We start from the raw sequence: 27,380 nt of genomic DNA, 5'->3' as shown, positions 1-27,380 counted from the left end.
TGGGGGGAGAGGCATGGGCACTGCCTAGAAATCTAGTCACCAAAAGCCATGAGCTCTAGAGGTAACAAAATGATAACCTGGTGTAATTCTGGGTTCAGTTTAGACGTAGACATCAAACAGATGATCAAAAGCAAAAAGCGTTCTGAGTTAGAATGAATAATTCCTGCAGTAGTAGCTCCATCCCCCAGAAGAACTGACCAGAAGCACTCTTTCTGACTTAGAAGCCTTCTCTTCATCTTTCACACTGGGTCCAAGCATGTCCACAAACCTCTACAGGGCATGTCCCACTGTTTGCGAGTTGGCGGCATCCCAGTTGCCATCTCCCTGGGGACAGAGGCACATGTCACCCCTCTCTGGGTCCCAAGAAATCACCATAGTGTCTGGTGTGGACTCTTTTCCTAAGTAAGTTAATCACAGGGTGTTTAGAACAGTGCCGAGCATTCAGTGTGATGTGAATGTTGGCTTTCCTCCCTCTCTGTGGGGCTCTGCACAAGGTAGAGGGGGATGTTTGAGGCTGGACCACACCGGCTAGAACCCTGAAAGTCATTCGTCACACCTCCTGTCCTCTCAGCAGATCCTCCCAAAAAGTCCTGGTGTGTTTCCTTCCTTCAGTAGCCTCCAATCTAGCCTCCCCTTGGCATCTCTAGGCTGGAAGTCTAGCCCAGGGGTCAGCAAACATTTCCTGTAAAGGGCCATCCAGTCTGTCAGGACCTCGCAACTCTGCTTTTGTGGGAAGGCAACTGGAGATGATGAAACACACATGAATGTGCTTGGCTTCATTCCAATAAAACTTTATTTACAAAAAACCCCCTGTGCTTCCTCCACATTGGTTCTTGGTCACTCCCGCCTCCCATCATGATTCCTGCTGACTCTGGGCCTCTGTGCTTGCTGTTCCCTCTCCCCCCAGCTTTTCACCTCCTCGCCTGGTGTCCAAGCCCAGCCTGGGTTGTAAGTTCCATGATGGCAGAATCCACGTTCCCTGCTCTCCGTTGTACCCTCAGCCTAAGACAGTGCCCGGCTCACTGTAAGCATTTTCTTAACATAAATATGTCCAATGAGGGGATAAATGAATGAAATGGGAGGACTCTTATGGAGATGCATGAAGGTACGAAAGGTGGTCCAAGTTAGATTTTCATGATGAGACAAAAATAGAATTCTTCTGCTGAGTTTCCACTCCCACCCGTGGAGCTGGAACATTGGTTCATTGGTGATTCGAGCGAGCTCTCGGATGAGTCAGGGCCCAGACCACCATTTAAGAATTGATGGGAAGCCAGGTGCCTTACACTTGTAACTCCAGTTCTGCAAAGAGCTTTGCAAGGCCAGGCTGTTCTACTTTCTGAGCAGAGTGGGCCTGAAATGTTAGGATGCTTCTGGGGAAGTTAGAATGGGGCAGGCATCTTAGTGATGACTTACATCTCTGGCATGTGTTGTGGCTTCCAAGTCAATGTCACGTGTACAGTTAAGGTCTTGTTGGTGCTGCCCAGGAGCCTCTGAGTAGACACAGCCCTGTGGCTGCCTGATGGATGGCATGTCAACTCACTGGAAGCCACGTTAACCACCCTGCCGACGCCTCCCACTCGCAGCCTCCCTGCCCCTGGCTCCTCCTCCTCCACCTGCTCTCAGAACTGGCACTGCCATCCTCCCACCTGCCCAAGACGGACACCCGGCATCACCTTTGACTATTTCCTCCCTCTCTGCCTGTTTTTGTTACTAAGTCCTGACGACTTTACCCTGAAACATCTTTCTTCTTTCTTAAAAAACATACAACTTTTTATCAAGAAAGAATGTACATACGGTAACTTACCCAGATCTTAAGTGTATATATAGGTCAATGCATTTGGAGAAAATTATACCCCTGTGTAACCAACACCTTTATTAGGATGTGGAACGTTCCCACCTCCCCAGAAAGTTCCTTGCGCCATTTTCTAGTCCATTCCCCCCGCCCCACTCCCCCACAGAGTTAACCACTGTTCTGGTTTCTATCACCTTAGCATCCATTTTTCCTGCCCCTGACCTGAATCTAGTTCCCAGCAGAGAGCTAAAGAAATCTTTTAAAAGTACAAAACGAATCATGTCTTAAAATCATGCAGTGGCTTCCCAGAGTCCTTCGGATAAACCCCCAATCCCTATCATGGCTTCAGCGCCTCGAGGGATTTGGCAGGCATCCTTGGATGCCTGCTCTGTACCTGCTCAGGGCTTCGCCAGCACCTTCCGTCTCTCTGCCAGGCATCGCCTCCCTCCCCCACTCCGCACACACGCTTCCTCAATCTCAGCTTGAAAGGTCCCTGCACTGGTCAGCCCACTTAAGCCCCCCATCTTCCCTCCTCCCGTGAAGCTACACCCATCCCGTGAGAATCGTGTCGGTTCTTCCTGAAACGTTAGGCAGTTTGTGCCCTCCTGTTCAGTGCCCGCCTGCAGGGCGCAGCACGATGCCGGCACCCACAGGCACTGAGCGCATGAAAGATGCTCTCTCCTCAGAGGGTCCCCTGGCCCATCCGGAGAGGCTGGGGGCAGTTTTGCTTGCTTTCAGAGCCCACCATCTCAGATCTGCATCAGCTTTCCCCCTCGCTTTGCACAGGCATTTGGGATATTTTTCAAGTTGAAAAGAATCATTTTCTTGCTTCCAGATTTTGTTGAACTCAAAAGGAATTTTAGAACTCCAGTGGAATCAAGCAGGCATACATTTGCATGCCATTTTCTCCCAACCAGAAAATATTGATGCTAATGGCAGAAGCCCAGTTATCTGGAGGCTTTTACAACCAATGACGCAAGGGACCCAGTGACGCTGACCACAGCAAAGGCTCAGAGGAGAAGGCAGCCTGCGGCTGAGGGCAGAGAAACAGACAGTGATAGTAATCTCCCCAGGGGCCAAGGCAGCCCAGCCCAGCCCATCAAGAACATTTTGCAGGAAGGGGGCAGGGTGGGTGGGAGAGAAGGAGGAAGGAGGGGGAGAAGGCAAGCTTTGAGAGGCCACTTGTCCTGATGGCTCAGCTGGTAAGGGGTGGTACAAGTTTCCAGTGTTTACCATGATTGCTTTTTCTGTCCTGTCTCCTCTTTCCAGGTGACCCTAAGATCGCACGGCAGGAAACAGCCTTCCCAGTACTAATAGTGATCATGACAGCAACCGATCCTGAGTGTCTGTGGGTAGACCCTGTACTGAAGTCTTGACTTTGTCTCTCATTCTTTGGGGAGCCCTGCTGCAAAAGTGGGGCAATTCTCTTGTTTTATAGAAATAAAAATTATGGCTAAGAGGGCAACCAAAGTTGGACAAAGTTTGACCAGCCTGCCCTTCACCTAACTGCTGAGCTGCAAAGCCAGGGTTCAAGGTCAGGCTGTCTGACCCCAAAGTCTGTGCAGTTTCTTCTTGTGTCTCATTTGTACCTGGAGAGTGGCCAAGATGTCAGAGTAGAAAGACCCTGAGCTCACCTCCTCTGACGAGCACACCAAAGTCACAATTATCTGCAGGGCAGCCATCGATGAAAAAGATTGGAACCTACCAGAGAAGATCTTCTATAACAAAGACGTAAAGAAGGAACCACAACAAGATGGGTAGGAGGGGCGGACTCACGATATAATCATTTGTACCTGACATTTGCCTTTGTGCCTGGCAAATAAGGGCAATCAGAACCGCCACCGACCACAGCAGCTACCAGTTACCAAGTTACTCTGTCCTAGAGATCAGGCCAGTGTTACAGGAATTGCCCCCGACTGGCAGCCCCAGACACAGAGCCTGAGACTGGGGCATGAGAGCTTATTTGGGAGGTGATCCAGGGGGCACTAGTCGGGGAGCGATTTTGAGATGGGATGAGGGTGACCAACTGTCCCAAGTTCCCCGGGACAAAGGGGTTTTCTGGGATGTGATACTTACAGGGACAGTCCTGGGAAAACTAAGACGAGATGGTCACCCTATATAGGGAAGGTGTGGTAGGTTGAATTGTTTCCCCCCAAAAGATATACTGAAGTCCCAACCCCTGGTACTTGTGAATCTGGCATTGTTTGGAAATAGTCTTTGCAGATGTAGTCAAGTTAAGATGAGGTCATTAAATCCAATCACTGGTCCCCTTATAAAAAAACACCGAGACACACACAGATGGAAGGCCATAGGATGATGGAAGCAGAAATTGGAGTGATACAGCCACAAGCCAAGGAATGCTGAAAACCACCAAAAGCTAAGAGAAGGGTATGAAACAGATCTTTCCCTCACAGCCTTTAGAAGGAACCAAACTTGCTAACATCTTGACTTTGTACTTCTAGTCTCCAGAACTGTGAGAAAATACATTTCCATCATTCTAAGTTTTGGGGACTTTGTTATGGTAGCCCTAGGAAACTAACACAGAAGGGGGCGTGTCCAATGGGAGCTCAGTGCTTTCGCTGGAGTCCTCTGGGAGAGCGGACCACACATCAGAGTTGCCCTGACACATACGAAGAGGGGGCAGCTGGGTTATTTATCCTCCAACAGATGAGAAAACTGAGAAAGCTGAGGCTTGGAGAGGTTAAGAAAGTACCCCAGGGCCCTTCTGCTAATGAGTGGGTTAGAATACTGATTTGATTCATGCCAATCTCCAGAACCATGCTGGCCCAGATATTTTTTTCTGAAGAAGTTCATGCTCCTTGCAAGCCTCTGTTTGGGTGTTGGGACACATTTGCCACTGACACATTTTGGAATGAGTGAAAGGACCAAAATGCGTGAGCGACAGTGCTTGCTGGCTATTATGGGTGGAATTATGTCCACTCATGACTCATATGTTGAAATCCTAACCCCTAATACCTCAGATGGATTGTATTTGGAGCTGGGGTCTTTAAGAAGTGATAAGGTAAAATGAGGTCATATGGGTGGGCCCTAATCCAAGACGACTTGTTTCTTAAAAGAAGAGATTAGGGGAGTTGAGTTCAATCTCTCTCCCCTGTTGCAACAGTCTTGAATAAAACCTGTCTTGCCTTTTTACCTCTGATGCAATTTTTCTTTGGCACTACCTTACATTGGGACTTCTTTCTGTGTAAGAAAATACATTATTTTATTTAACACAATTGAGTCACATTTTTCTGTTATTTGCAGCTAAAATTAAGTGATGCAAAAATTATTTTCTTCCCTAAATAATAAAAAATTTTAAAGAATTTGGAGTTCTAACCATGTAAAAAAAAAAAAAAAAAAAAAAAAAAGAAGAGATTAGGACCAGACATACACAGAAGGAAGGCCATGTGAGGACACAGGGAGAAGACAACTGTCTACAAGCCAAAGAGAGAGGCCTCAGAAGAAATCAACCATGCCAAGAGCTTTGTCTCAGACTTTCAGCCTCCGGAATTGCGATAAAACAAATTTCTGTTGTTTAAGCCCCCCAGCCTGTGGTACTTTGTTATGGTAGCCCCAGGAAATGAGTACGGTGGCTTTTGATTATGGCTGAGGTGCCTCCCAGAAGGGCTGTAGAATGGAAACGGTTCCTTTACGGAGTCTGCAGCAAGCAGAAGTTGACCCCACGGGAGGGTCTGCGTGGGGTGAGGGGTGCGACTGCGAACTTGTAAGTCCCGCATTTCTCCAATGCTTTCATCACTGCCAGCGGCAGCCCCAGGAACCTAGCAAGCTCCCATCCAGAAAGGAAACTTAAGCATCACTGCCTTCCCCAGTTTGGGTCAGGAGGCCGACATTTCCCCAAATCTACATGTGGCCACCTGACTGGTGTCTCCATCAGCGTGTCCGGCAGGGCCATTCAGCTCGAGTCAACAGTCATAACTTCAAGGTTTCCTGAACAATCCCTGAGAACCCAGAGGCCCTGGGGATGCCCCAGCTGGCAGGAACTCTGCTTTCAGAGGGAGTTTGCCTTAAAAATGCCCACGGACATAAGGAAATGCTCATGAGTTCATGCTGGGTGAGAAAAGCAAAAACCAAAACAAAAAAAATAGGTTCCAAGTTTTATAAATATGAAAAATTACGTATATTTGGAGGAAAGGAAGGAAGCAGCATCATTAACCCATAACATGGGTGTTTTCACTTCTTTTTCTTTATATTTTCATAGTTTCTATAGTGGACCTGAGCCATTTATAATTAGAATTGCCTCCTAACTTTACAGGAAAAAAGGAAAAAGAGGAGGGGGAAGAGGAGGACACAAGGATGAGTTAATCATATTCCTTGTTTCTTGACATACTATCATTACTGGACTGGGCAACTTTCCTCTCTTATTTATATTTATTTGTTTTTCCTCTTTTTATCCTCATCTTCTGCTCTCATTCCTTTTGCCCTTCAGTGGTCTCCCCTTGACTCTAGACAAACTCATGTTTAAGTGTTTGATAAATGTTCTTAAAATCAACGTATCCTGTCTGTCTATCTATCTGTCATCTATCTGTCTATATCTATCTATCTATCTATCTATCTATCTATCTATCTATCTATCTTTCTATCTATCATCTGCCTTTTTCTTTGTGAAAATCTGTATTGTTGTTTTATGTGTGTGTTTTAAATTTACATAAGTGGTACCAGGCTACAGACTCCACTCTGTGCTTTACTTCTCTCAGCACTGGGTTTAGAGTCATACACATGGGTGATGAAGCTCTAGTTCCTTGCTTTCACTGCAGCATAACTGTTTTGTAGTGTGTATCTACTATGCTTTATTTATTCTTTTCCCCAAGGGATGGCTACTCAGATTACCTTTAGCCTTTGGATGCCACAAACAGTGTTGTAGTTCATATCCCTGTACAGTCTATCTTATGGACCTTTGAAAAAATCTCTGGGTAGAATTTTGGGTCATAGTGTATATGGATACTTAATTTGATTAATTGGCATTAGACTGTTCCACCAGTGCACGAGGTCTCCCATTTCCCTAGGACTTTGTCAACATTTAGTGTTCTCCAAATTTCTAATTTTGACAATTGGGCAAACAGTTGACTAACTGTTTACAGAGGTAGGTTATTAGTGTAGTTTGCCTTTATTTGATTTAAACAAGTTTAAAGTTTCTCTTCCCCTGTGTTACCCTTTAGACTTCTTGTCTGGGAATTGCCCTTTCTTATTCTTGATCCCTTTTCCTACAGGGACTCATGTCTTTTTATTGTTGACTCGCAAGAGGTCCTTACTACTCTAGGAGTTAATCCCTGATCAGTTTTAGAGGTTACACATGGCTTCTCTCACCCGCTTCTGCTGCACCCTTGAACTTGCTGCTCCTTGTTGGGCAGAAACCCGCGATTTTGATATAATTGGATCCGTCCCTTCTCTCCCCATCGTTTGTGCTTTTAGGGGTCTTGCCCTTCCCCAGCCTGGGGCACAGAGATACCTTCCTACTTTGTCTTCTGTTTAATTTTTAGTTTTACTTTTCACATTTCGTTCTTGAAGCCATCTGGAATCGTTTTACACATCTTATCTATTTAGTCCCTGCTCCTTCTTTTCAAGTTTGAAAGTTTTTGCTTACACAAAGGGTTCAATGGATAAAACTGTAAGAAAGTTGCTGACCTATAAAATGCCCTCTCTATAAATAGGAAGGAAGAAGGGACTGAATATTTTTGAAAGGCTCTGTACTGTTGAACTTCTGAACTGTGTCACGTCCATGGACATCCTTCCTGGGAACAAACCGACAATCAATTAGCACAGCACTAAAGGGGGCAACTGTGAAAGAGAAGGAACGAGCTAGGCTGAAGGTCAAGCTTAAGGATGAAAGAAGGCCTGACCATCAAGTGGGCTTCTCACGGAGCCCTTGTTTTGTGGATAAAATCCTCTTTCCCCTCCTGATGATGCCAATGGCAGTGTTTAAATCGTAGAAATCTTCTGTGGACCAGTTCAGAAGTAACGATGCTGTGAGTTCAACTTTGAAGGCAGTGCTGCTGATTGGCTGACACTGGTCTGTAACTGCAGGTGATGAAGACCAAGGGTGTGTGAGCTGCCCCGATGGCAAGGTGACTGTCACCAGCTTGGCTGTCTGCCCAGCCGGGGTGATTCGTCTGGGCCCGGTACTGCCTCATGCAAGATCCTCCTCCCCAAACTGGATTTACTCTGCTCCTGACTGCTCCCTCCCCTTGGCCATCATCCTAATCGAAGCCTGAGCACCATTTCTCCTGCAGGTGACAGACAATCCCAAGCACCAGGTGGTCTTCCCACCCACCAATCCAGCCTCCAAGCAGCCGGAAGTGTCTTCCCGAAACACAAACCCAATTTCTCCTTCCACTGCTTAGTATCCGTCACTGTTTCCAAATCTCTGCCTTGGGGTTCTCAACCAGAGCTACCCATTAGAATCATCTGGAGCACTTTAAAAAGATCCTGATAATTCCACCCCCAACCACTGGCTCAGAATCTTGGTGATGGTGATGGTAAGTCCCAAGCATTAATCATTTATCTTAAACTCCCCCCGTGGGTCTCATGTGCTTCCAGGGCTGAAAACCTCTGGTCTACAGGATCAAGTGTAAGTTCTCTAGCAGAGCATTCAAGGTGTAGTAGGGTCTACTCAACATTCACTAAAGAAATATCAAATGCCTGACGTAAAGATCTGGTATGCAATTACTATTTGTATTTATTGTATGAATGTCCAGTCTGTCTCCTGCTACTAGGCACGTTCAGGCCCTTTTGTAATCTAGCAGGAGCTCTACCACCCCAGAACTGTCACCATAGGACTCCTCCTGGGGGTCTCAGGACCACCCTGGGCTCACCCCGGGGGGGCGGTAGTCAGGGACTCAGCATCACATCTGCCTGGCTTCTGGGCAGCCTCCGACCATGTGTCTCAGCCTGGCTTCCAAAACCCACCTGTACTTCCTGTAGTCAGCTATGCAATGGCCCTCAAGTATCTAGGTCCTGATATCCTGTGAATGTTGCTTTATATGGCAAAAAGAGACTTTGCAGACGTGATTTAGTTACAGTCTCGAGATGGGAATATTATCCTGGATTATCTGGCTGGGCATAACTGCAATCACGGTTGCCCTTATAAAAGGGAGCCTGAGGGAGATCTGACACAGAAGGTGAGGCCACGTGACCACTGAAGTGAGGTGCTGGCGTTGACGATGGGGAGGGGCCAGGAGACAAGGAATGCAAGGAAAGCAGCCTAGAAGCTGAGAAGGCAAGAAAATGGATTCTCCTCTGGAACCTCTGCTGGTGGTATGGCCCTGCCAACACCTTGACTTTAGCTCAGGGAGACTGATTTTGGACTTCTGGCCTCCATAACTGTAAGAGAATAGATTTCTATTGTTTTAAGCCACCCAATTTGTGCTAATTTGTTATAGGAGCCCCAGGAAAGGCATACACTCCCCATTCCTCAACTCTGTAGTTCCTCCTTGCCTCGAGCCCCTGCACACCCCCTCCCAAAACTCATCTGCCAACCTGCACCTTCGTCATCTCTGCCCATGGACTGTCCTACGCTACGACCTATCATGTATAATAATGCTTTTCAAGCATCGCACGATTTCCTCACAGTAGCCCTACGAGGAGGCTCTGTTATCAACCTCCATATACAGATGAGGAGCAGAGGTCTGGAGAAATCCAAGATCGCACAGCTTATCAACAGAGAGCAGGGCCTCAAACCCAGGCCCTCTGATGATAAATCCTGATCCCTCAACCCGTTTCCATGCTTATTAAAGTGCTACAAACAGAGCTCCTAAAATCGGACAGCAGGGTGGAGGACCCATCCACAGAGTGACTGGCCTGGCCTCTCTCTCAGCACGTTGGAGCATCAGGCCCTTTGCTGGTCTTTTCCCAGCAGGGAGCCCAGGAGCAGGCGGTGGTGAGCAGGTCTGCTCAGCAGGTTGTACAGAACCAGTGTGCGTCTAAATGCCAGGGAGAGCCGGCCTCCAGGGGCTTGACGCAGGATTCCTCGGGTAAGTAAGGGTGGTAGACGTGTCCGCCCTGATCACCGGCTTCTACCCTAAATTGTCTCCCCCAAATAATGTGCTTGAGGAATTTGATCTGACCAAATCCACAATCATTTAGAGCACTTGATGGTGTCATTTTCAAGGCTGAATTAGCACCTCTCACCCTCTGCATGAAAGACTTTGGTCAAGATGTGTGACTCCTGGGGGACACCGTAGAGTGCAGTGGTCAGGAACGCATGCCCTGGAGATGCACGGGTTTCAATCCCACCTCTGCCACTCGTTAGATTAGCTGCGCAACCCTGGGTAAGTGACTTAACTTTTCTGTGCATCCTTTTCTCCATCTGTGAAATGGGGCCATAATGGCACCTGCCCCACAGGGCTGTTGTGGGATTAAATGAATTACAATATGTACAGAGCACAGTAATTCTCAATCAATGTCAGCTCTGATTGTCAATCTGGGTGGTTTCCTACTGTATTAGTGCCCTGTGGCTACTGTAACACATTATCATAGATTCGGTGGCTTGAAACAACAGCAATGCATTCTCTCAGAGTCCCTGAAATCATATGTCTTTTCATACATCTGAAATCAGTGTCACTGGTGTTGGCAGGGCCACGTTTCCTCCGGAGGCTCTAGGGGAGAATCTGTGGCTCGTCTCTCCCAGTTTTGGTGGTTGCTGGCATTCCTAGCTTGTGGCTGCATCACTCCAGTCTGCCCCCATGGTCACATCTCACACGCTCCTTCTTTTTTTTTTTTTTAATTAATTTATTTTTTTATTTTTGGCTGTGTTGGGTCTTTGTTTCTGTGCGAGGGCTTTCTCTAGTTGCGGCGAGCGGGGGCTACTCTTCATCGCGGTGCGTGGGCCTCTCACTATCGCGGCCTCTCTTGTTGCGGAGCACAGGCTCCAGACGCGCAGGCTCAGTAGTTGTGGCTCACGGGCCCAGTTGCTCCGCGGCATGTGGGATCCTCCCAGACCAGGGCTCGAACCCGTGTCCCCTGCATTGGCAGGAGGATTCTCAACCACTGCGCCACCAGGGAAGCCCTCCTTCTTTTTTTAAATTTTATTTTAAAGTAAAAAAATTTTTTGGGCTTCCCTGGTGGCGCAGTGGTTGAGAATCTGCCTGCTAATGCAGGGGACATGGGTTCGAGCCCTGGTCTGGGAAGATCCCACGTGCCGTGGAGCAACTGGGCCCGTGAGCCACAATTACTGAGCCTGCGCATCTGGAGCCTGTGCTCTGCAACAAGAGAGGCCGCGATAGTGAGAGGCCCGTGCACCGCGATGAAGAGTGGCCCCCGCTCGCCGCAACTAGAGAAAGCCCTCGCACAGAAACGAAGACCCAACACAGCCAAAAATAAAAAAATAAATAAATTTAAAAAAAAAATTTTTTTTTAAATTTTTACTTTTGGCTGCACTACGCAGCTTGTGGGATTTTAGTTCCCTGACCAGGTATTGAAACCGCGCCCTTGGCAGTGAGACCGTGGAGTCCTAACCATCGGACCACCAGGGAATTCCTCTCACATGCTTCTCTGTCCGTGTCACATCTCCCTCTGCCTCCCTCTCATAAGGACACTTATGATGGCATCTGGGGCCACCGTCTCAAGATCTTCTACTTAACCACTTCTACAAAGACAACTTTTCCATATAAGGGAATACTTAGAGGTTCCAGGGATTAGGACCTGATATCTTTGGGGACCATCATTCAACCTGCTACACCTGGATTCACACATTCATGAGTCCCTTCTGATTTGCACCTGTGCTGGGCTGGGGACTGGGCTGTGGACACCAGAGGACTTCAGCTGGAGTCGTGAACCTGAGCGTCAACGGCTAGACAACCTTGGACAAGTCAAAGACGTGCCCAGCCTCACGCGTCTCAGCTGTATGATGCCCCACAGGTGGCAGCACCTTGTGAGCTACACCCATGGGACTGAGATGTTTCTGTGCACCGGCATCTGTCTCTCACTCTGCTTCTAGGGAACCTGGCCCAGGACAGTGTAGTATCCCATTTTATCTATATAACCACCCCGTGGACCATTATTTCCATTTTAATTGAAATGGAAACTGAGACCCCCTAGGAGGGAAGGGACCCAGGGGGTGGGCTACTGTGGGTGCTCAGCACTGTGTCGTGGCTTGGAAGGGTCTCTGTGGCTTTACTGCACGGTCACGCCCACCACCCACCCACGCGAGCTAGGTGTGCAGCAGGAGTGGGAATCCCTGTGGCCAATGCCAGGGTGGAACGCTCGTGACTGATGGGCTGCTACTCCTGGCAAAGGTAAGTCTGTCCCAGCGGAGCAGGCGGGAGGAAAACGGGACTCACTATCCCCCAGCAGCCGGAAGCAGCTGCGCAACAAGGGTGTGTCTGCGGTTCTGATGTCAACGATAAAGCTCGGCATTTACACTGGAGTCAAGTCCTCACTTATACCTGGGCCCAAAAGTTCGACCTCAGCATCTAAGCTCTCCCACGACTGGGGACGAATCTTCCTGCCTGGCCCTCCTCCCGATAATACTCCTTCTACGCCCCAACACCCTCGGCCACTCTGGACCACTTGGCGCCTCTACACTCAGGATTCACCTCCACAGATCCAAGCCTTTGCTCACGCTGTTGCTTCGCCCTGGGATGCCCTTCCTCTCCATCACCACGGATCTAAGTGCCCCTCAGGCTTCAAGGCTGCGCTCCGTGCCTCTTCTCTGAGATGCCTCCCGGGCCGACTGCTGCAGCTGCGATAACCTCCCTCTTGTGAGAACTGCTTGGTGTGAGCCCCCTGGGTGGGGTTCATACCTGTCCCCTCCCACAGCCCACCACTGCCCTGGCTTAGAACCTCCCAAGGCTGTGTCCCCAGACCCTCGAGCAATGCCTGGCATGTTGTAGACTTGGCAAGCGTTTATAGAATGAATGAATAAATGAATGAATATGTGCATTTTGAAGTCTAGGTGGTCTTTCGGGGGGGTGCCCTGGAGGGTCTAGAGAGACTGGGCTTTGAATGTTGGTCCTACTCTTCAGTAACAGTGTGATCTTGGCCCGGTTGTGACATTCAGTGTTACTTCAATGAGATCAAGTGTGTCCTGTGCCCCGTTGTGGGTCCTTGACAGACGCTACCTTCCACTCAGCCATTCATTTGGTTGAGACCAGGCCTCGGGCCACACATCTGGATACAGCGTAGCTTAGGGCCCGGCCTGCAGGCTCTGGTCACCTTGTTCCGGAGACAGACACAGAAGTTCACCCTCATAGGCCCATAGTCTTGGCTGGTACAAGGTGGCAGGCTCTAAGGATTGGATTTGGAACGATGGAATCGCCCACCTCCAGCGGCCCTGAGACTCCTGTATCCAGAGGACTCCAAGCGAAGGCTTGCTGATGGCCTGGCAGAGGGGCAGCGAGGGGATTCACGCGCTCACAGCGGGTTCCCTGCCTACACTGGGATGGGCCAGGTCCTCACGAGTCTGTTGTTTCCCACGAGATCCTGCCAGCTTTTCACAACATCCTGCAGACATTTCCAGGCAAGGTCAAGGTCAAGGTCAAGGTCAGGTGGTCCCTCTCTGACATGGGACCCATGCCTCTCTCCAGCTCTAGCCCCAAATGCCAAAGGCAGTGATGCGATATGAGCCCAGCACCTCCCAGGGAATAGATCAGAGACCTGTCTTCCAGGCCTTCCCCAGAAACTTGTCTTTCTTTGCCTCCCCCTGTACTTCTCCCTGCATTGCCCCAAGCCCTGAAACCCAAGCTTATAAAGAGTGATTCTCCCAACCCTCCCATGACACCTGTGCCCCGACGTGCCTGACAGGAAACAGCTGGTCTGGATATTCTAAGATGGGCATGCAGACGTGTATCATTTGTGCCTGGTGGGACCTCGGCTCTTTGGGTGGGTGGCACCCCTTCCGCCCTTCAGCCCTTAAACCAGGCTGAGCCCTCCCTCACCTTATTCCCCTGCTCCAGGCCAGGCTCTCAGCATCCCTGGAGCTGACTTCTCTATGAGATTATCCTGAAAGCGTGAATGGATGCATTTTTACATGTGGTGACAGTTTTAGCACGTGGCTCTTGCAGGAGGGACATTATAACTCTCGGAGTCCTGGTCCTACTTTGCCCTCAGAGATGTATCATGGCAGGGTGACCCAGCATGAGCTGTGACCCCAGGAACCTCTCAGGCTCCCGGGGTTCCCAGGCAGGTGAGCGCCGGGCTGGAAGTGAGCCAGTTGGAATGAACATGATCCCCCAACACGTCTTCAAGGCCATCAGAAATTGGGTTATTGTGAAAGGAGCGTGAAACCGGTAAAAGCCCTGTGGGTAGAGGAAGAGTACAAGTCCGTGGCCATGACCATGTCCTTACTGAGCTCCGGTGCCTTGGGCAAGTCTCCTAAGCCTGCTGAGCCCAACTTTCCTCCTTGAAAAGTGGGCTAGGGTCCTCATCAGGGAAGGACACAAACTTTCTGGCTCTTCCCTTTTGGGACGCAAGGCAGCGTGCATTTCCCCTTAGGTAAGGTGTGGTCGTGTGACTTTCAACCATGGAAAGTTGCACAGAACACACGTCACTGCCATGCCAAGGTCTTAACTGGCAGGTGTGAGACCTGCCACATTCCCTCCACCTGGCATGGGGGCAGTTATTTCAGAGAGAAGGGTCCTGCCAGCCAACATCCCTGAGTCGGGAAGCTCTGGGGCAGAATCTCTAGTCTCCCCCTGCAGTGAACATTACCACTATCCCAGGTGGTTTAACACCACTGAGGCTTGGGGGCTGTTTCTTCCTGCAGCAGACCCCAGCCCATCCTGACTGATACATGGGGCTGATAAGACTTTCCATGCGGTGACGTGACTGCACATGTGACCTGGTACACAGTAAATGCCCAGCTGTGGTCACTGTCCTCTCCTCTACCCTTTCCTTGACATGTAAGCCAGCTGCGTATGTTAAGCTAGCATGCACTGAGCGTGAATCTGGGCCAGACTCACCGGACTAAGAAAATATCTCAAGGTAAATGCAGTACCGCATTTCTATTTGGGAGAAGCTGTGGATGGGCTACGATTTGCCAAATGAACAACGTGAAATAAAAGTCACAGAAATCCAATTTCAGCTGGAGACCTCTCTGAGCGGTTTGTGTGGTATGTGTGTGTGTGTGTGTTTGTGTGTGTGAGTGTGTGTTTAAAGATAAGTTAACTACTCAACCCCAGGTCAAATGGGCTTTTAAAAGAGTCATCTGCTTATAACCAAAGGCTTTTTCCTCCCGTGTCTTACCGGTGAGGGTGAGAGAAGGGGTTCAAACCTGGCTCTGTCATTTCTCTGAGCATCTCTCTGAGGCTCCTGGTCTGTAAAGGGAGAAATACAGGCCCTACCTCCCAACACTGACAGGGCTGAATAGTGCCTGGCACTCAGCAAGCGCTCAGTAAACACTAGCGTTAGTGGCATGTTAGTGTTGTTAACTCCCAAACTGCAGCGGGAAAGTGAGATGCCCCTTTTTGGTCTGGGGGGTCCAGAGGTCTTTCATGCCCCCCCAGAATCGCTCAGAAGATGTGGCCGACTTCCAGGACACATAAAGCTTAGTTGTGGGTTGTGTGAGGCTCTAGAATGTCTCACTTAACTTGCAAGGGTGGTGGGGAGATGTGCGTTGGCAAAGAAGCGATTTAAAGTGAATTTTCCCCACAATAATGAATATTTTACTGACCCCCTGGCTCTGCTGGCTTTGAACCAAAGTGGAAAAAGCCATTTAAGGTTTGAAATCCATTGAAAAGACAACTTGTGTTCTGGGTCCAGCCGAGCGAAGGTGCCCCGAGGATGGAGTAAATGGACGAGGAGTGGTCTCTAATTCTCTGGTCCATGGCCTCCCCATGGCATTTACGTTTCAGAGATGCAACGGCTGTAGCTAAGTCAGGATGCTTTAAAAGTTACATAGTGCGTCAGCCCCTAACTCTGAGACTGAGACAGAGTGGCACATGGAGAATGTTGACGAGGAAGAAGGGGCAGGGCAGAGCCACCGGGTTGGACAGGGACTCAGGACCTGGGGCCGACCCCGTCCGCTCCCTGAGCCTCAGCTTCTCTGCAGGATGGAGAGGATGAGAAACCGCAGCTCAGGGCTGCATGAGGGTGATGTGAATTCATAAAGCCACGTGCAGGGGGCCTGGTGCAGAGTAGCTGCTCTATAGCTGGGGATGCAGGAGTACCCATCACGTGGGCCTGCAGCTGGGCCACTGACCTTCACTCAGCCCAGCCTGCAGCAGAGTCTCTGGAATGTGCTGGGCTTGGCACTAGTTAATGAAAAGAGGAGGGTTGAATTAGGCGCTGAAAATGGGTGGTGGGTTCCTTCTCAGAGGTTTCTGATGGATTCTCACCTTCACCAGTGGTGTCACCTGCTCTCTGGGCAGCAGGGAACCCTGGTGGGAATGAGGGCGGGGAAGTCTGACCCTCCCTCCTGGAATGTAGCTGGGCCCCTTGCTCTGTGAGGAACACTTGTAAAGTCCTTGTCTTTGTGTTCCTGGCCCTGGAGGACTCTCAGATATTATTTCTTGCCTCTCCTGTCTATTTTGTTCCTTCTGTTCCAACCACACTGGCCTCTTTGCTGTTCCTTACACAGTCCAAGCACGGCCCTGCTTCAGGGCCTTTGTACTTGCTGTTTCTCTGCCGGGACATCTCCATTCCCAGGCTGCTCTCTCACTTCGCTCAGGTCTCTGCTCTGATGTCACCTCCTTTGAGAGGCCTTCCCTGATTGCCCCACCTAAAATAGCATGTCCACCTCTGTTGTTGCTTCCCGTTTCAGCTCCAAGACCATGGAACACAGGCTTTAGCTCCCCTCTATCCTCATTGCCTGAAACAGTGCCGGGCACAAGGCAGGGACTCAGTAAATATGTGTGGAATGGATGAGTGAGTGAATGAATAGATTCTTTATGCAAAAAGAACTTGTGTCTGTTTCCTGAGTTATCATTCTCCTGTCAAGGGTGGTCACCCCTGGGACAATGACCCCGTTAGCTGTGGTGATGCCGACGACGATGAGGACGCCGCATGCATGGCAGGGTGGCAGCGCGCACTGGAAACATGACACGGACCTTGCCTCACACCAGGACGAGTGCACTGTAAAAATGCAGGTTTGAGGTTCTCACCGAGGGTTCCCTGCAGACCCTCAGCGATGGGAAGCCCACTTCTTTTGAGACGGCCCTTAGCATTTAGGAGCAGCTCCCGAACCATGCAGGAAGGAGAAAAAGGATTAAGGATTTAGGCAAACTACATTTTTCCATCCTTGGGCCAATAGAGTTTCCACTTGAGAGAGGATCAGCGTCTGCTTTATGAATCACCCATCACTCGAAGGGGATCTCGTGAGCGAGAGCCCCCTTGTTGGTCATACCTGAATGAACGGGAAGAAGAGCCCGACGGCAAAGTTGGAGAGCCAATTGACGGTTCCTGCCATGGTGTAGGCAGCTGGCCGCTGCGATTGCTGGAAGAACTCGCCGGTCAGGATGAAGGGGATGCCGCCTGCAACCAGAGCCAGGGCGCGGATTAATCCCCCTGGGAAGGTCAGGCCGCCAGCACCCATCTCTACTTGGCAGGGGACCCCCACCCGGTGAGAGCCGGCTCTACCTGGGAGAGTGATGCCTTTGGGAGTGGGTGCTGGAGTTACAGCCTGTAACCCCTAAAGGTAACATAAACCATTCCTCTGACCTGGCCCACCCAAATGAGAGATGATTCATCCTCTTGGCTTTGCAAATGCCCTCTGAATCAAGCTGTGCTCCTCCACAAATTGAGTACGATGTGTATCAACATGATGTACCAGGCAACTGACACTGAATATATTGTGCTAGGAATGCTTATAATTTATCTTCAGAACAACTGAGTCAGGCAGGTATTGGCTACCATATTCCCTGGATGAGAAAACTGAAGCTCAGAGAGGTTACTTGACTTAGCCAAGGTCACTCAGCTCCTGAGTAGCAGAGCCAAGATTCAGGTTTGGGACTCAGACCTCCAAATCTCAAGGTTTTTCTGCTAATCGTTGCTTGAGAGGAGTCCTCCTTACCGCCTCTCAATTGGACGCCTGGTGGGCCCCGGTCCCTGAGTCGCCCCAGCAGTGCAGCAATAGCAGAAACATCATTGTCATGGGGTGGGACAATTCTTTATTTTGAGAGGCTGTCCTGTGTGATTGCAGAATGTTTCTCACCCCTTGCCTCCAGAAGCCAGGAGTGCCCCTCGTCGCCATGGCAACCCAAACTGCTTGGTCACATTTCCCAGTGCCCCCTGGGCACCACACCTGGCTGAGATTCTCTGAGGTCTGCACCCTCCCCCTCCAGACTGTCCTGCTCAGCGAGACTCAGGATTGGGTCCTGTGACCACGTGCAGGACCTGGGGTTCAGGATGACAGCTCCACACCCCCGCCGTCCTCAACAGGAGTCTCCACTCGAATCAGACCTACACCTTGGAAGTCCACAGAAAAGACAGGATGGGTAGTAGAAGGGGAAACCCTGAGGGCCTTTGCCCATCTCAGTTTGGGAACCACTAGGCTCATTCCACTCATTCCATCAAGATTCGGTGATTACTGGCTGTGCTGGGGCTGGTCCCACAGTCTTGGAGGAGAGTGGCAATGCCCCTGCCCTCCTGAGACTCCCTCATCTGGTGAGGGAGACAAGATGACTTGCTTCTTACAAAGGAAGTGAAGGAACAATAGATAATCGCAGCATGTGATAAGCACTGGAGGAAATACTCCGGGCAATGGAGGAGGTGGGGATCTAGGTTAATAGTTGTGCGGAGGGCCCTCTGGGCAGGTGATGGTGGAGATGTGGCTTGAAGGAAGAGATGCAGCTTGTGAAGATTTGGGGCAGATCTTGCTAGATTTGGGGAAGATCATGTGGTGGAGGGATGGGAGGGCTGAGACCCTTAGGGGTGAAAAGGATTGGGTCAAGGTCCAGTACAGAGGCCAGTCTGTCTGGACACCTGAGGGAGGGTAGAGAGGCATGGAATGAGGTGGCAAAGGTGAGCAGGGCCAATTAAGCAGCCTCTGGAGATCAAGGAGAGGGGTTGCCATTGAAGAAAACCAATGAGGGGGTTGAAGTAGGGGTTGATGTGATCGGTTTGCATTTTGTAGAGATCACTGCTGCTTGGAGAAAGGGCTGGAGGATGCAGGGGTGGATGCAGGAGGCTGTTGGGTTATGCAGGAGGAAGTGATGGTGTCTAGAGGGTGCAGATGGTGGCGGTGGGGATGGAAGGAAGGGGCCGAATTTGGGGATTCTCCATCCCATGGACGCAAAGCTTTTAGAGAGAGCGCTGCACACAACCGCAACACTCATCATCAAGTTCAACCAAGCAACCCAAGGTCACAGAGAGGACCACCTCAAGTCCGTGTCTCACCAGAGTTTTCACAACAATCACCCCAGCACGCTGCCAGCAAGCCTTGGACTCCACACATCAAAAATGACTCAGAATGGACCACCCCCGACCCCTCGCTAGACTGTGAGGCCTCCAGGGCAGGCAGCATCTCCATTTGCCTGCCAGAGAGTAGACAGACGATTGATATTTACTTACTTGAATTAAATGCTCAACATTCAATTTTGAAAAGCTTTGATATGCAGTTTATTACAAAAGGGGGAGTCTCTCTATCTTAAAGGTATCTGTCAAAATGTGCAAGAACAATGATTGCACATTGAAATGTGCTAAAACCAACCTTAGGTCTGTAGAGCATGTGATATTGCGTTGTTGGAAAGCATATGTGTCACACACCCAGTTGGTCCTGCAGATAACACTGCCGTGAGCCTTGCTGCATATCCCAGGGGGCAGTTCACAGCTATTCTGAAGCCTGAAGAGGGTTGAGGGCTGGTGTTTCACCTTTCCTGAATTTCCTAGGTGTGTTTTGGAAGCATCTGTGGATAACTCAGTTAACATTGGTGCACCAGCTTCCAATGGAGCAGAACGTTGACGAACCTGCCTCCCTGTACTTTCTTTGTGGCTTCAGGGCTGAGGCCATGACTTGTTTATTGGTTATGGCCCTCCTCCCAGCACAGCACCTAGGACACACGTACAGGTGCTCTGTAAAGGTTTTCAGGATCAGTGGAGGAATGATTAAGGTACCCTGGGGTTCACAGGACATCTACATCAGGTCTCTTCTCTCTTTCCTTCATCAGGCCTTCAGGCCACCCTCAGAGAACAAATATAAGCAACCATGAGGATCCTACACAGCTCATTGTGCCTATGCGTTTTCATTTCCATTATTTCCTTTGAACCTCACAACCAAAGAAGGTGGTGAGGCATAGTGGGCTTGGGCTCTGTTGTCAGTAAGAACAGGTTGAAGTCCTGGCTCCACCAGATCCCTCTAGCATTCAGATCTCTCACATGTGAAGTATGATAGCAGGGTCTTACTGCTGAGGGTATCTGTGAGGATTAAATGAACAATTGTGTGCAAGTACTTAGTACAAGTCTGTCCCATGAGAGGTCTTCAATAAGTGCTACCTACTTAATAATTGTTAGCTACTATGATAATAGTTTAAAACTCCTCTGAATTATTTCCCCCCTTTTTATGAGTTAGCTGAAGCTCAGAGAAGGGGAGTGACAAGCCCAAAGTCTCTTAACAAGGAGTGATGATGATAATGATGATGGTGATGGTAATGATGATGATGGTGGTGATGGTGATGATGGGGTGGTGATGATGATGATGATAATGATGATGCTAGGGATAATGATGGTGATGATGATGTGGTGGTGATAACAATGCTAGTGATGATGATGGTGGTGGTGATGATGATGCTAGTGATGATGATGGTGGTGGTGATGATGATGCTAGTGATGATGATGGTGATGATGGTAATGATGATGATGGTGATGATGATTATGATGGCAATGATGATGATGGTGATGGTCTTGTTGATGATGCTAGTGAGGATGGTGATAATGACAATGATGCTGATAGAAATGAAGATGATGGTGGTAATGATGATAATAGAGATAATGGTGCTGCTGCAGTTGCTGAATGATGGTGGTGGTAACTATGTGATAGGCATTGGGAAAAGCATTTGACATACATTATTTCATTTAATTATCACTGCTATGTGGTAGTTACTACTATCATTTTTTTTCCCATTTAACATATAAAGTAACCTAGGCCTAAGAAAGTTAAGTAATTTCCTCAAATCACATCACTAGCGGGACTCAAACTCAAGGCTGGGTGACTTCCAAGTTTGAGTCTTAATTACTCCATTGTGAAGGAAGCAAGTGTAAGACACTAACAATCTTTAAAATATGTGAAAGGAACTTAGCAGTCTTCATGGTTTTATTTGAATGCTCTCCCAAGTCCTGGAATTCACTTGTTTCTCTCTTGCCTAAAGGCATGCGTGGCCTGATTTCCTGAGTCTCTCATGGTCTGTTTCTTTGAATCCAAGGTAAAATGAGAAGGAATGGGGTTTGATATGGAAACAGAACAGGTTTCTTGCAGGTCCTCTATCTTTGTTTTGCTTTTCAAAATGAAAATAGTTTTATTATTTTTTTCTGATTATCATGAGTAATATTTGCTCCTTTTAAACAATTAAGGAAAGCATGCAGTATAGAAAGGCATAAAAAGAAAACAAAAGTCATCCCTAAACTTTCTACCCAGGATTGATCCCCATTTGTATTTTGGTACTTGGCAAATTGAATGTTGCTATAAAAAAAGCCTAGAGTGAGTCTGATATTTCTGCTTTAGTGATTGGCTTCTTCTGCCTGAAGCCCTGAAGAAATCTTTCCTTATCCTTGAAGTTTATAAACTTAACTATGGTGGGTCTTGTGTTGGTCTTCCCATAACCATTTTTCTTAGAACATGGTGTATCCCTTTGACTACAGATTCAGGCTTTATTCATTTCTTAGGTTATACTTTTGAAAACTTCTGTTCTACCTGTTGGATTCTTTATTCTGAGACAATTGTTACCCTTATGTTGGATCAACTTTGTCTCTCTTCTGCACCCATAGTCTCTCAAATGACTTTATTCTCTTGTTTTCTGCATAGATTCCTCACGCCCTGGGCAATCTCTCCCCTCTTTCTCTTCTCCCTTCCTTTCCTTTCTTCCTTCCTCCATGTGCCATGCTGGTGCTTGCCCTGTGCTCTTGTTCACCTTTCCTACATGTAGAGTGAGGTGCTCCATCCAGATTTCCATCTGCTCTGATATGGCAAGTGATCCATCTTTGGCACTTTTTCTTTTTGTCTTCTGGGTTGTCTTGTCTTTCAAGTCACAGTTTGAGGTGTGAGTACTATCTTCCACTAACTTCTGTAAAAGGTGGGAATGGAGTTGTAGGGGGAATGTGGTGAGGGCTGCTGGAAGCCCTTTCTGGGAGGTCTGGGCTCTGCTTTTTCTTTCCTCTGAGATTTTGTGAAGTGACCTGCAGAACCCATTCCACAGGGTCAGGGGGATTTTCTACTTCTGTGGGCTTCGACTGGTCTTCTCAAATCAGGACAAAGTCTTGGAAATTGAGAAGCCCCAGGGCCTTTGAGGTTTGCCGTGGGGGAAGGCATCTTTTTATCTTTCCCCAGGATTGCTGACTCACTTCCTTACTCTATTTCCCCCACAGATTAGGGTGTTAGTGAGAGTTCTTAACCGTTTTTGAATCCCCTTCTCTGGTTAGTGATGTTTCTGAGGAGTGGAGACCGAATTCTAGCCCCACACTAGAATTATCCTTAATTGGTGCAAATTTTCAAAATCTATGGTATAATTTTTTTGTTTGGTTGATGGCTAGTTTTTTTCGGTGTAAAGATTTGTTTGGTTGTTATTACTGTTTTTTTTTTAAAAAAAGGTTTTTTTTTCCTGCTCATTTTGTTAGGTATATGGGGGAGGGAGATCCTATAACCAGGTTATACATGACCGTATTTACCTGAAATCTCTTTATAATTAGGTTTTTAAAACCAAGGTATTAGTGTTCCTTTTGGTAGGTGTGTAGATGGCTGCTTATCTTAAAATTATATGCTTCAAAATTAAAGGGAAGTTGAAGACAATACTTTTGTGTAAAGGATTGTGACAAGGGAGTGCCTTGTTTAAAATGATCTGTTTTGGGGCCTTTTATTTTGTGGACATTATTATTTGAGAAAAGATTTTACATGCCTGATCTCATTGACTCTTTCTTCATGACCAAACTATGAGTTATGAATTATTATTACAGATTAGGAAACTAAGACTCTAGAAGATGAAGGGCCTTACCTAAGTTACTAGTCCCACTTGTAAGTGTTAGAGTTGGATTTTTGACTGCAAACCCTGCTTTCTTTTGACTGCAACTTTCAGCTAAAAAGGATAGAAAGATGACAATGAATTTGTGCTGTTGTTTCCCCATATGCCTGGATACAGGATGGAAACAAGACATATTACAGCACTCAATACCTATTAGGCAATAGGTATCATACAATACAACTTAAACACTGAAAATAAGCCCCAATGATGACATCTCTTGGTCAACATATCTTGTTATCTTATTTGGCGATTATTTGTTATTTTATTTGGCTATCTTATTCTGGATTCCCCCAGAAGCAAACACTGACAAGTAGTTTATGTGTGAGTTGATCCTAGGAAATACTAGTAAAAGTGTGGGTAACTGAAGGAAGTGAATAAAAGATATGTCATCAAAAAGTTACCACTGTGGGCAACCAGAGCTTACTCCAATTGGAGACCCTTGGGAAACTGTGGAAAACACATCTCAAAGCCGTCCCATCTGAGAGGCAAGGGAGCTGGGTATGGATTCACCAAACCTGTCAGTCATCGAATGAAGGTTGCTCTTCAGGCAGTGCTTTTGGCGGCCATAAGATTGGGCTAAGTGACGTCTGTAGGCCCTCAGGGTAAAGGTGCATGTGGTGGCAGCTGTAGGTCCTACTGGGATGCCCTGAAAGGGTTCGGGTTAGGGTTAGAGGGGATTTGAGGAGGGACACCAATCATCTTTGCTACTGACATCTATTCTCCAGGCGTTAGACTTCACGATGGCCACTGCAATATGTATGTCTGAGTAGTTAAGTGTTTATATCTTAGACACCTTAGTATTTGCTTCAGGAATGGGAGTAGAACACCATGATTAAGAGCATGGGTGGGATGTAACACTATGGTTAGAGCATGGGTGGGGGTACCACACTATGGTTAAGAGCATGGGGTAGGGTATCACACTATGGTTAAGAGCATGGGGCAGGGTTTCACACTATGGTTAGAGCATGGGGTGGGATGTAACACTATGGTTAGAGCATGGGTGGGGTATCACACTATGGTTAAGAGCATGGGGTAGGGTATCACACTGTGGTTAAGAGCATGGGGCAGGGTATCACACTATGGTTAGAGCATGGGGTGGGATGTAACACTATGGTTAGAGCATGGGTGGGGTATCACACTATGGTTAAGAGCATGGGGTAGGGTATCACACTGTGGTTACAGCATGGGGTGGGATGTAACACTATGGTTAGAGCATGGGTGGGGTATCACCCTATGGTTAAGAGCATGGGTGGGGTATCACACTATGGCTAAGAGCATGGGGTAGGGTATCACACTGTGGTTAAGAGCATGGGGTAGGGTATCACACTATGGTTAAGAGCATGGGGCAGGGTATCACACTATGGTTAGAGCATGGGGTGGGATGTAACACGACGGTTAGAGCATGGTTGGGGATATCACAATAAGGTTAAGAGCATGGGGTAGGGTATCACACTATGGTTAGAGCATGGGGTGGGATGTAACACGACGGTTAGAGCATGGTTGGGGATATCACAATAAGGTTAAGAGCATGGGGTGGGGGTACCACACTATGGTTAAGAGCATGGGGTAGGGTATCACACTATGGTTAACAGCATGGGGCAGGGTATCACACTATGGTTAGAGCATGGGGTGGGATGTAACACTACGGTTAGAGCATGGTTGGGGATATCACAATAAGGTTAAGAGCATGGGGTGGGGTATCACACTATGGTTAAGAGCATGGGGTGGGATGTAACACTATGGTTAGAGCATGGGCAGGGGTATCTCACTAAGGTTAAGAAGATGGGGTGGGGTATCACACTATGGTTAGAGCATGGGGTGGGGTATAACACTATGGTTAGAACATGGGTGGGGGTATCACACTAAGGTTAAGAAGATGGGGTAGGGTATCACACTATGATTAGAGCATGGAGCAGGGTGTGGCACAAAGCTCCTGTCTCTGGATCACTGCTGTAACAACCAAGCTGTATTGGACAACCGCGCCCCCTGGTGTCCACCATGAGGAGCCATCTGACACCAGGTCTATTCTCACAACCGTTCCTTCTCCTCTGGAGACAAACCTGATTGAAATTCCCACATTTCTACCTACTGGCTATGTAACCATGGGAAAGGACATCTATGGCTCTCAGTTTTTGCATCTATGAAATGAAGATAACACTACTTCCTACCTCTTAGCATTGTTTTGAGGATCAGATGCAGCCTGCTTAGCAATGTGTGTATGTCGTGTTCCAGCAAACACAGCCCTTGTTATTTATGCCCCCGGCAAGCTTCCCTGCACATTTTCTTTAGCTCCCTTCCTCCTCCTCTGCTATTTTCTAGCTCTTGCCATGTACCTGAGAAAAATCTCAATTTGTATATAAAAGAAATGAAGGGCAACTGTCCAAACTTTTCTATAATTCATATTTATTAAAATTCTTCAATGGAAGCACTATCATCAATTTCAAAAGCCCTTTAAAATGCCTAGAAATCCCTTTAAAAATCTCCATATATGTGTCCATAAGTCACATAACCCTTTAAATACATTTTCCCCTTAAGTACCAGCTTTGAAAAATAGCTTATTAAATTTTTTTAAATCAAATATAATCATTTTGAAAATTCTTTATGGTTAGTTTGCTGTGTTTCTTTCCCTAGACTTAATCTTGTTTGTCCCTTCACTCACCCATTTTCACCCAACATTTATGTACCAAGTCCTGTGCTGAGCATTTTCAGAATCTACTGGTCCACATTCTAATCCTCACTGGACAGGTGAGGAAATCAAGGCACAGAGTAACAGAGTGGTTTGCTCAAGGTGGAACAAGCTATAAATGATAGGCCTCGTCCCGAAACCAAGAGCTTCTGGTTGGGGAAAAAGACTCTCTCCCCTGCCCTTTCCCCAGGAGACATTAGAGAGAAGATAAAGGCAGGATTTCCAAACAGGTTTGTTTCACGATGGCAGGCGGGAGCATGTCAGCAATCAGTGAGCACAGCCTGCAGCCTTGGGGGGAGTTGGCACCAGAACCCAGCCGGTGCAGGAAGGTGAGCAGTGCCCAAAGGGGCTACCCGCTCTGGAAACTCCTTACCTCGGAGGATGCCTGTTCAGCCCAACAGAAGAGGCAAGGCTGTCCTCTTGTCTCTGGGGAGCTCGGATGCCCACCTCCTTGGAGCCCTTCCAGAGGTTCATCCCATCCTGACCCTCAGTGGGCACCTCTGGCTCCACAGACCACACGTGGGAGGCTGTGGTCCTTCTCTAAGCCTCAGTTTCCCCACCTATAACCTGAGCACTGGATGAGCTATTTGAAAACTTAGTAAAGCCTGTTCACTCAGCACATGTAAATTATGACCATGCTGAGGCACCCAGGCTAGTGGCTAAGAGCACCGGCTTTGGAGTCAGATAAACTCTCCACTTACAGTCTGTGTGACCACAGCAAGTCATATGGCTCTCAATTTTCTCGCCTATAAAATGAGGATAGAGCTGCAGTTCCTACCTCTTAGCATAGTTTGGGGATTAAATGAGACAGTGCTTAGCAATGTGTCCAACATGTAGCAAAGGCTCAATCATAACAACTGCTACAGTCTTCTCGTCATTCATTCACTTAATACATGTTCTTTGTGTATCGACTATGAGCCAGATGCTGGGACGTCCATGGTGAGCAAGAAGCAGACTCAACTTCCGCTTTCAAGGAGCCTCCAGCATCTGGGGGTCCACTAAGTCAAGAAGGCCAAACCCATCACAAGATTAACGTTCTCCTGGACCACACCTCTTCAGGGCAATTTTAACAGTAAAAATAGTTCATGCGTTGAGTACTTCCTATGTGTCAGACTCTGGAAAAGCTTCCCCTTTGTGGAGTTTTAAATTATTTCAGAAAGGGAGTGATAAACTCCATAGGGATACAGCATCAGACATTGCCGGTCATGGATAAGGAGGAATTACAAGTCAGCAGGAGTCCTTGGCCCGAACTGAAAGAGCAAAGGCAGTTTGCTCCTTTTGTATCCAGAGATGCTGCAAAATCAGATACCACCCGTCCAGCCCCATCCCCATCTTCCAGATGGGGAGACTGAGGCCAGACAGATGAAGGGAGATTCTCCATGTCTCAGGATTTCCAAACTAGCCTGTCTGCTCTGGTCACTGTTCCCCATGGGAATTCGTAGCTCCTGCCTATGCTGACTATTCCCACTGCTGGGAATGGCCCCAGCTTTGGACATACATCAAGGCACAAGGGATGTGGGCAATTTACTTATCATGGACTTGGCTCCCAGTAGGTGATAATATATTTGTGATGGCATCTTTCTCCCCTTCCTCCCAGCCTAATCACAGCCCAAGCAGCTAAGCAGCAGAGGTCCTGACCCCAGCTGGTGGTCTCACCCGCATGGAGCATGTCTCCTAAGGAAAGGGAAGGGAGGTTCTTCCAGGAGGGGAAATGAGACTTGGCATGAATTTAATCAGACAGAAGGAGGAGATGCCATCACCACCACCTATTCCTTCCATGGACGGT

General features: G+C 48.1%; 1 protein-coding gene across 2 annotated transcripts in view; it reads right to left on the bottom strand.

Moving 5' to 3' along the window:
- The window catches only part of SLC2A9 (solute carrier family 2 member 9), a 192,396-nt gene that overhangs the window by 7,015 nt on the left and 158,001 nt on the right, over positions 1-27,380 (bottom strand). For both annotated transcript variants that reach the window (XM_007190952.2, XM_007190953.2), the window contains one exon: positions 17,088-17,215. In XM_007190952.2, the coding sequence (XP_007191014.1) occupies positions 17,088-17,215 (128 nt within the window). The remainder of the gene's footprint in view (positions 1-17,087; positions 17,216-27,380) is intronic.

This window comes from Balaenoptera acutorostrata, chromosome 5, assembly GCF_949987535.1.
Source record: "Balaenoptera acutorostrata chromosome 5, mBalAcu1.1, whole genome shotgun sequence".
Classification (NCBI taxonomy): Eukaryota; Metazoa; Chordata; class Mammalia; order Artiodactyla; family Balaenopteridae; genus Balaenoptera; species Balaenoptera acutorostrata.
This window is presented reverse-complemented; position numbering and strand designations above follow the sequence as displayed.